We start from the raw sequence: 10,307 nt of genomic DNA, 5'->3' as shown, positions 1-10,307 counted from the left end.
GTTTGTAGATTTTTTGATGAAGGCCATTCTGACCAGTGTGAGGTGATACATCATTGTAGATTTTTTAAAATTAATAAATTAATTTATTTATTGGCTGTGTTGGGTCCTCATTGCTGTGTGTGGGCTTTCTCTAATTGCGGTGAGTGGGGGCTACTCTTTGTTGCAGTGTGCTGGCTTCTCATTGCAGTAGCTTCTCCTGTTGCGGAGCGTGGGCTCTAGGAGTGCAGGCTTCAGTAGTTGCAGCATGCGGGCTCAGTAGTTGTGGCTCGCAAGCTCTAGAGCACAGCCTCAGTAGTTGTGGTGCATGGGCTTAGTTGCTCCGTGGCATGTGGGATCTTCCTGGACCAGGGCTCGAACCCGTGTCCCCTGCATTGGAAGGCAGATTCTTAACCACTGAGTCACCAGGGAAGTCCCCTCATTGTAGTTTTGATTTGCATTTCTCTAATGATTAGTGATGTTGAGCATCCCTTCATGTGTTTGTTGGCAATCTGTAGATCTTCTTTGAAGAAATGTCTATTTAGGTCTTCTGCCCATGTTTGGATTGTGTTGTTTGTTTTTTTGATATTGAGCTGCATGAGCTGCTTGTATATTTTGGAGATTAATACTTTGTCAATTGCTTCATTTGCAAATATTTTCTCCCATTCTGAGGGTTGTCTTTTCATCTTGTTTATGGTTTCTTTTGCTGTGCAAAAGCTTTTAAGTTTCATTAGGTCCCATTTGTTTATTTTTGTTTTTATTTCCATTTCTCTAGGAGGTGGGTCAAAAAGGATCTTGCTGTGATTTATGTCATAGAGTGTTCTGCCTATGTTTTCCTCTCAGAGTTTTATAGTGTCTGACCTTACATTTAGGTCTTTAATCCATTTTGAGTTTATTTTTGTGTATGGTGTTAGGGAGTGTTCTAATTTCATTCTTTTACATGTAGCTGTCCAGTTTTCCCAGCACCACTTATTGAAGAGGCTATCTTTTCTCCTTTCTATATTCTTGCCTCCTTTATCAAAGATAAGGTGACCATATGTGCATGGGTTTATCTCTGGGCTTTCTGTCCTGTTCCATTAATCTATATTTCTGTTTTTGTGCCAGTACCATAGTGTCTTGATTTCTGTAGCTTTGTAGTATAGTCTGAAGTCAGGGAGCCTGATTCCTCCAGCTCCGTTTTTCTTTCTCAAGATTGCTTTTGCTACTCGGGGTCTTTTGTGTTTCCATACAAATTGTGAATGTTTTTGTTCTAGTTCTGTGAAAAATGCCATTGGTAGTTTGATAGGGATTGCATTGAATCTATAGATTGCTTTGGGTAGTATAGTCATTTTCACAATGTTGATTCTTCCAATCAAAGAACATGGTATATCTCTCCATATGTTTGTATTATCTTTAGTTTCTTTCATCAGTGTCTTAAAGTTTTCTGCATACAGGTCTTTTGTCTCCTTCGGTGGGTTTATTCCTAGGTATTTTATTCTTTCATTTGCAGTGGTAAATGGGAGTGGTATCTTAATTTCTCTTTCAGATTTTTCATCATTAGTGTATAGAAATGCAAGAAATATCTCTGCATTAATTTTGTATCCTGCTACTTTACCAAATTCATTGATTAGCTCTACTAGTTTTCTGGCAGCCTCTTTAGGATTCTCTATGTATAGTATCATGTCATCTACAAACAGTGACAGTTTTACTTCTTTTCCAGTTTGGATTCCTTTTATTTCTTTTTCTTCTCTAATTGCTGTGGCTAAAACTTCCAAAACTATGTTCAATAATAGTGTTGAGAGTGAGCAACCTTGTCTTGTTCCTGATCTTAGTGTAAATGGTTTCAGTTTTTCAACACTGAGAATGATGTTGGCTGTGGGTTTGTCATATATGGCCTTTATTATGTTAAGTTCCCTCTATGCCTACTTTCTGGAGAGTTTTTATCATAAATGTGTGTTGACTTTTGTCAAAAGCTTTTTCTGCATCTATTGAGATTATCATCACAGTCTGGTTCTTAACTCAAGCCCGTCGTTCAATGGAATGAAACTTGAACTCATTTCTGAACTTTCTGAGCTTACATTTACTTTTCTGCAAAAAAGGAGATAATGTTAACTACTGCCTGGGGAAACTGCATAACTCTTGGCTTGAAATATGCATTTATTGATTGCCTAATAGTGGATTATTTCAAACTACAAAATAAGTAACTCTGTTATATATAGGGTGCTAATAATTTCATAGAAAGACATTACTTATTGGATACTTTTCACTCGTTTTCATTTTAATTGTAGGAAATACATGCTTCCGAAGGAAATAATCCCTGAAATCAAGTAGAAATAAACATAGAATTGTATTCATTTGATAATGTAAGTATAATAAATAAAGAAAATGGGAAAACCAATATTCCCATAAAGTATACTGAAAGGCAATAGGCCTGAAATTAATTACAGCAATTTTTAAAAATAGGAAATTAATCATTAAATGTTACTGAATATTAAATAAAATTGGGAAATGTTTGTATTTTTTGAAATGAATTTAAAACTTAGGTGTCAATATTTACAATTGTTTTTATTCATCAGACTGTGTCAGTAATGTACTAAAATGACTGCAGGTATATCCTTTGAATTTTTAAAAATTTATTTATTTATTTATTTATTTATTGGCTGTGTTGGGTCTTCATTGCTGCATGTGCACTTTCTCTAGTTGCAGTGAGCAGGGGCTACTCTTTGGTGCAGTGTGCAGCCTTCTCATTGCAGTGGCTTCTCTTGTTGTAGAGCATGAGCTCTAGGCACATGGGCTTCAGTAGTTGTGGCATCCGGCTCAGTAGTTGTTGCTCGCGGGCTCTAGAGTACCGGCTCAGTAGTTGTGGTGCACGGGCTTAGTTGCTCCCTGGCATGTGGGATACTCCTGGACCAGGGCTCAAACCTGTGTCCCCTGCATTGTCAGTCAGATTCTTAACAGTCCCTCCTTTGATTATTTTTGATAATTCTGTGTCTCAATAATGTGGCAGCCACTGGATTTATATACTTCTCTGAACTTAACAGGTAGGAGTTAAACAGAATATAGTTCTTAGACCATAAAACGCCCATGTGCCAAGCAGTTGGGGCACATTTTCATTTACATTTTCTGAATGTTATTGAAACTCCAGTTGAGTGCTCTTGGCCAGCATGACTGTCCAGTGTCACTTAATGTTCAATGGAATTTATTACTTTTAAAATTAGGCATTTGTACTTATTTTCCACGTTTCTGTGTTAGGTTAGAGCAGCAGGTTCTTCACAGTTTGACCATGGTGAAATATAGACAACCATCACTTTGTAACACTTTTCCAACAAGCTATGGAAACTTGTATTTCTGTACTGATAACTCAGTTCACTGATTTATTAATTCATCAGATACCTATTGAGGTGTTTAATTATGTTATGTAAAAAAATTAAAATATTCAGAAATACTCAAAACAGTGAAAGAAAGTCAAAGATAAGAGATTTATATTCCAAAAGTTAGAAATAATCAGTAAAGAAATACCAAAACTGTGAACTTGACTTGTTTTATCATCAGTAAGTACCAGTGTCTCCTCAGTATAAGAAATTACATTTAGCATCAGAAATTTTACACCAAAAGCCATTTGTTTCCTGACTTGCATCATAAATGGCCAATGACTGTCTCATGGCTACTCACCCTAAACTCTGCAACACTGGGGACTGGGTAGGCCTCAGGTTCCTGGCCCTGGACCTTTGAGGTCTGCAAGTCAACTGAGACACCAAGAGACCACCGGGCAGGCAAATAGTAATGGGAGCTTTGAGTTGCTCTTCAAGTAATGTGTTGGCCTTAAACAAGGGCAGCAAATAAATAAATTTATATATTGACAACAACTCAATAAACCTTTAACATAAAGGTACTGGATGATATTCTGGGGATGGAATGGTCCCTAGCCTGAATTAAAGAGATTTTAGAGTAAAGAATAGAGCAAAAATAAAGTGAACTATAATGCAAAGTACGATATTTCAAAATCATGCTAAAATACACTATTCACAACAGCCAAGACATGGAAGCCATCTAAATGTCCATTGGCAGAGGAATGGATGAAGAAGATGTGGTACATATATACGATGGAATACTACTCAGCCATAAAAAGGAATGAAATTGTGCCATTTGCAGCAACATGAATGGACCTGGAGATTATCATACTAAGTGAAGTAGGTCAGACAAAGAAAGACAAATATCATATGACATTGCTTATATGTGGAGTCTAAAGTATGACACAAGCGAACTTATCTGTGAAACAGAATCAGACTCACGGACCTAGAGAAGAGATTTGTGCTTGCCAAGGGGGAGGAGGGGTGGGGGAGGGATGGATTGGAGTTTGGGATTAGCAGATACAAACTATTATATATAGGACGGATAAACAACAAGGTCCTACTGTATAGCAAAGGAACTGTATTCAGTATCCTGTGATAAACCATAATGGAAAGGAATATATTAGAAAAATAACATATATATATATATATATAAATATATATAACTGAGTCACTTTGCTGTACAGCAGAAATTAACACAACATTGTAAATCGACTATACTTCAAAAAATAGAAAAAATAAATCATGCTAAAACAAGATACCAAATGAATAGTATGGCAGGGTATAAAATGACTGTCCAATTAGGACTAAAGAAGCTTCACAAGTAATGGCCTTTGAGTTTGATACTGAAAAGTGGCTCATCTCTCCCTGCGCTGAAAAGGCAGGGATGGGAGGTAGAGGCAGGTTCAGAGCCCAGTCTGAGGCAGCCCGATCCTAAGGTGCTGAGAGCCAGCAGGGCCAGGTCAGGGTGTGGACCAGGATCCACATGTAAAGATGCCAGCCTGCCATGCTGAGGAGTCTGGCTGTTCCGTGTGCGATTGGGAGCATTCAGTCAAAATGGAAATCTATGTTTAGGAAACTAAAATCATAGACTGGGGAGGTTGCTTTGGAGTGAGGAGCATGGACCAGTTCTACTGTGGAACCATAAACAGTGGCAGCTGGAATGTGAAAAGTACGAACCGTAAAAATGCATTTATTCTAGAATAAGTGAATTGCTCGCTCTAAACCAGATTATTCAGGAAAAATGACTGCATCAGCCATCGGAGTGATAGTAAGTGGGCAGGTCTAGTAAGAACATTATGTTGCAAATTGTATTGGCCAGAGAAGCCATATGCTGTCACCAATGGTGCCCACTAACTGGGACGCCTGGAACTGTCCCCTGTGCCAATGGGATGACATCTAGGTCACCTTTGTTAATTTTTTATTAATTCTAAAAAGTCAGATGTGTCCTCCAATGCAACACAATTACATCTGACTTTTTAAAATTAATAAAAAGCAGACTTGCTCTCTTGCCTATTAAAGCAAATAGAGTGAGTTGTAAATATTTGCTTATTTGGCTTGTGTCTATACTTTTGTTTTCTCTATGTTTCAGTAATCGATGTTTAAAATAATCGATGCAGTTTTCAATAATGCTTGTTAGAAACTGTGTATTTTTCATGTTTCAACTAATGGACACATTAAGAAGTCCATTTCAATGCTTAAAATCAAAACAAAAACAAAATCGAAAACATCTGAATTCTCTGAAATTTTTTGGGCGTTTTTTAACATTGTACACATACAACACTTACATTGGGGGAGTGAAGAGAAGAGTTTATTAAAGTTATTCATGATGCCACAAATTTTAAATTGTTTAAGAATTCATCTCTTTATGTTTTACTGCACACAGGAGATGAAGACATTGAAGGTATGAAAAGATTGAAAAGAAACTAATCAAATGTGAGTTTCAAGGCATATAAATTCCTCGAGGTCAAGCATACACTCAGGTCTCCATCTGTACTGCAGACTCTGGCATGTGGCGAAGGGTGCAGCTAAGGTTTGTTGTGTGCAGTAGTGAAATACGAGCTTCTGTGAAATGTACAAGTACTGATGGATCCATCCAACAAGGAAAGAGCCTATGGCTGAAAGAATGAATCTAATTTGAAAATCTAAAACATCGGATTAGAAAATTCCAGAGTCACTATTGCTTATACAAGTAGCTTCAGGTTTTCAGATATTGATATAATTTGAAACATTTTAAATAAATTCATGTAATACATTGGTAAGCATGGTTTCCTTTTTTTCACTTGAATAAACCATTCAACAACATTTGTGAGGTACTCATGGAGTAGGCCTATTTGAATTTTAAGAATTATGGCTCTCCAATCACTTCTGCACTAGAATTTTGAGGCTCCCTTTTCAGTACTATGTCAAAACCGTATTTTGAAATCAATAACTTGGACCCATACTTTCCTCTGTTAGAGTAGTTTCATCATTAGGAATCTCAGCAAAATGTTCTATGGAAATAGAGGAGGAAACCAAAATTTCCCCCGATATACTTTATGGATGTGAAAGTCTAATATCAACAGCATGAAATAAAGAAGCTGAGAATCACATTTCTCTTGGACAACAATGCAAATAGTATCATTCTACATTAAGCCTATGCAGTGTGGTTAATCCATGTTCTGCCCTGTGTTTGGTTATGTATCGTCCTTATGTGGAAAGAGGAGGGGCAGGGGTTACTTTACTGTAATAATGGCCCTGGGGCTCCAGCCTGGAGCATGCCTGGGACAAGGGTGGGTCATGCGAGTTTAGACAATTTCACAGGATGGTGTCAGGTTCACACTCTCTGTGCAACAAAATAACAGGTTTCCTGGAATTCTCACCACGTTTGAGGAGCCATCACCATGATTTCCAAGCTCACTGCCCAGCTGGGAGGAGCGACATCACCAAGGGGAGCAGGGAGACTCTGGGCCCCCTTGATGGGGTCTGTCTAGTTGCAGCATGTCTGCTGGGGTGAGAAGAGGCTGCTTGTGTGCTGAGACATCCCTGCTGACCCACCTCCCCAGGAGGCTGGGGCCATTTGTTGACAAAATCATACCTTGATATAACCTTGGCTCATAAAAATCTTCCCTTGGATGATGGAGAGATGGCTGATTTCTAGTAGCCTTTAATACAAAAAGTAAGTTCTGGAAAGCTGATCACACCTGAGAGTGTCTACATGGTACTTCCCCTGAGGATTTGCATGGAAAGCTGTGTGCAGAGCCCATTTGGCCCAAAGTGTTCTTGATAAGATAAAAATTAAATATAAGCATGTGTAAATTTCTTGAGGATTCAGTTAGTGGTGGCTTTGCAGTTACTAAGGTCCACAATGGGTCAACTTTTTAGTGATGACAAAAGTATCCATTTTTCTTGGGTATTATTCAAACGTTAATGACTAAATGATTTCTTCTGTATGGAATGAAGCCTCTTTGACCACCCTTTGCTGACCTCTAGTTCAGCTCTCACCACGATACACAGTGATTGATTTCTCATTTGTGTTGCACCAGAGGCCAAAAGTCCATGAAGGCAGGAAACCATGATTTATTCCTTTTTTTGTGGTCACAATAATTTGTACTTACATGCTTAATTCAAAATTTTGGAATCAATAAATGTATGGGGGAAAAGCTTTAAAGGCATTAAATAGTGACCATAGTTCTGCTTTTTCTCCCTAAACCTATTAAAACTCTGGCCACCTTTTTCATCAATGTGTCAGGTGTTGATGTGATTGATAAAGGCAGAAATATTCTATAACATGCACTGATCAGATCAGCGGGATTAGCAGTGGCTTCTTTTATCCAAATGAAGAGAAGTGGAGTTGGTTTGGAGTGACATGTAACTCCAGGAACGTTGCCCGTGACCTTCGGCGCTGTTGTTTTAATATATTCAGCAGAACTGCTTTCTCATGGGGCTCTTGCACAGTGACTAATACAGGGCTCTTGTTCAGGATTGGACTGTGCCTGCCATGTAGGAGACAGGATCGTCCCCAGGAGAACCACAAGTCCATGGGCTAGATAGGTGGGATGTCCGTGCCACATGTAGATTACAGGTATAGACTTGTTCAGGGGTTCAGTTTCCCTTACCTCTCCTCCAGAGAAACAGGGGTTCCCCTATTTGTGTGCTTCTGCGTGAGGTACCAATGATGCGAATAATCCAGCCTATCCTGTTCCTTAGTTTGGGGCATGATGTAAAGTCACGTTTAGAAGAGAAAGTCAAGTAAGTGAAAATGAAATATCTGTGTGCATCCATCAATGAATGGCCCACGACGTGGGAGCTTTGAATGAACAGAAAAAGCATGTATTAGTCATCTTTGTACCTGCATCTCCCAAATGACTGAGAATGGAGATACTAAAAGCAGTAAGTTACAAGGAGGAAATATTATATTTGTGTGAATTTGACTGGATCCTCTAAGGATCGACACTATATATCTCTCTGTAATGAGACAGAATTTGGAGAGGATCTCAGGGAAAATCAGTTCCCTTATCTTACGATCCATTAATGGGTGCACTATTCCAAGATTCGTAGGAGAATCAGCGACCACAAATAATCTCACGTGATGGAATCAGAAATGCAGAAGAAATGCAGGTACGCAGCGAGGACAGTTGACAACACAGCATTTTTAAATCTGTATCTATAGAAAACATTTATAGAAGCTCTCTAATAGAGGGATTATAGAAATACATTTCATATATAATAGTGTACTTTAGTGTACTTACTGTGAAAATAGCACATTTATTTAGAAGTGGACTTTTTTGCCCAAAGTTCTTGTCGATGTTTTGAAATATGTCCATTTCCTTCTCCTGCAGTTGTTGTGACCAAGAAAAGAAAAAGTACCAACAGTTTTCCACAATTCCTCATCAAAAGTCTGCTCCTTTCGGTCGATATTTCCCAGAGGCATCCAGAACGTTCAGGTAGATCGGGAAAGGATCCTAGAAAACATCTGTGGTCCGTGCGGCCAGCCCTACATCTGCCGGCACTCGTGCCTGGTGCACATGGCCTGCCTCTCAATCCTCCAGGTGCCCTCCTCATAGGTGCAGTGGCAGACGGTGCACTCGTCCGTCTTCACTTCCCTCCCAGCGGGGATGACAGCGGTCTCGGCAAAGCAGTTTGGGCCTGGAAAGAAGAAACAGGTTGCACTTAATTAGGAGAGTTAGCTTTACCCTGCATGTTTTATCCACTCCCTTTCAGGAAGGACAGTGAAAAAGTTACCATTTCAGGACTATGAAGTGTTCCCAGTTTTTTCCTGAAATGAAAGCCATGTTACTTAAAATGATACAAATGAACTTATTTACAAAACAGAAACAGACTCACAGACTTAGAGAATGAACTTAGGTTAGCAGAGGGGGAAGGGATATTCAGGGGGCTTTGGAGTCAATGGACATGTACACACTGCTATATTTAAAATGGATAACCAACAAGGACCTACTGTATAGCACAGGGAACTCTGCTCAATGTTATGTGGCAGCCTGGATGGGAGGGGAGTTTGGAGAATGGATACATGCATATGTATGGCTGAGTCACTTTGCTCTGCACCTGAAACTATCACTACATTGATTTTTATTTGTTTTATTTTTTTAAATCACAACATTGTTAACTGGCTATACTCAAACATAAAATTAAAAGTTTAAAAAAATTTTAAAAATAAAATTTTTATGAATGACAATCCTGTGTTTTTCACCGACTGTGATTTTCAATTTGGGGGCCTTCTACATGGGGTGGATCTGCAATCGTTTGATTCAATTAATTCCAAGTAATCATAGAAAAACTTGATTAACGGGGACTTTCAGAGAACCTGGCTTATCAGGAGAGAGAGTGGAAACAAGCAAATTGCTTGAAGTGACATAAATCCAGTGTTACCACCACACCTCTTAGAGCAGGTTTCAGAGGTCAGCTTACAGAACAACCACCTGGACGGCTCTAGAAACACCGGTTAGTGGTCCCACCCCCTAGCACTTCTGACTCAGGTTTGGGCTGTGAGCAGGGAATCTGCTTGGATAGCAAGTGCCCCGGTGATGCTGGTGCTGGCCTGGGGCCACGCTTTGAGAGGCACTGTCTCAGCATGAACCAGGGGTACATGGTCCACAGTCTTCCTTGAGAACTGAAGACCCCTCGATTCTTGATCAACATCACCTACCAGCTTCTCCACCAACAAAGGTGCCCTGTGTGCATCTTACTCCATGTAAAATCCAGGACACGAAGCAATGGTTATCAGGGAGATTTCCAGTGTGAGTTGTTTCGGTTGAAACAAATGGTTTCTGTGCTACAGTTCATACCACTCAGTCGTATGGGAACAACTGCTCAGCCTCCAAACCTTTCTCTGAAACGGAGACATCGGTCCTTACCTCAGCCTTGAACACAGGGCTCTCAGGCTCATCCTCCCTTCCTTTGCTTCTACAGCCTTTGATAATGTGCTCACACCAGAGCACGCCCAATGGCGCTGTATCAAGTCATCAGACACGTGAGAAATGCTCATCTGCAGAATTTGGA

At 39.5% G+C, this 10,307-nt stretch overlaps 1 protein-coding gene across 1 annotated transcript in view; it reads right to left on the bottom strand.

Moving 5' to 3' along the window:
* Positions 1 to 8,417: 8,417 nt before the first annotated feature.
* The window catches only part of VWC2 (von Willebrand factor C domain containing 2), a 113,004-nt gene continuing 111,114 nt past the window's right edge, over positions 8,418 to 10,307 (bottom strand). Inside the window, exon 4 of the mRNA XM_029233963.1 lies at positions 8,418 to 8,933. Coding sequence (XP_029089796.1) covers positions 8,782 to 8,933 — 152 coding nt within the window. The 3' untranslated portion in view covers positions 8,418 to 8,781. The remainder of the gene's footprint in view (positions 8,934 to 10,307) is intronic.

The sequence above is a fragment of the Monodon monoceros genome, unplaced genomic scaffold (assembly GCF_005190385.1).
Source record: "Monodon monoceros isolate NGI ecotype Baffin Bay Population unplaced genomic scaffold, NGI_Narwhal_1 Super_Scaffold_2, whole genome shotgun sequence".
Taxonomy (NCBI): Eukaryota; Metazoa; Chordata; class Mammalia; order Artiodactyla; family Monodontidae; genus Monodon; species Monodon monoceros.
Note: the sequence above shows the minus strand (reverse complement) of the source record. Positions and strands in the feature narration are given on the sequence as shown.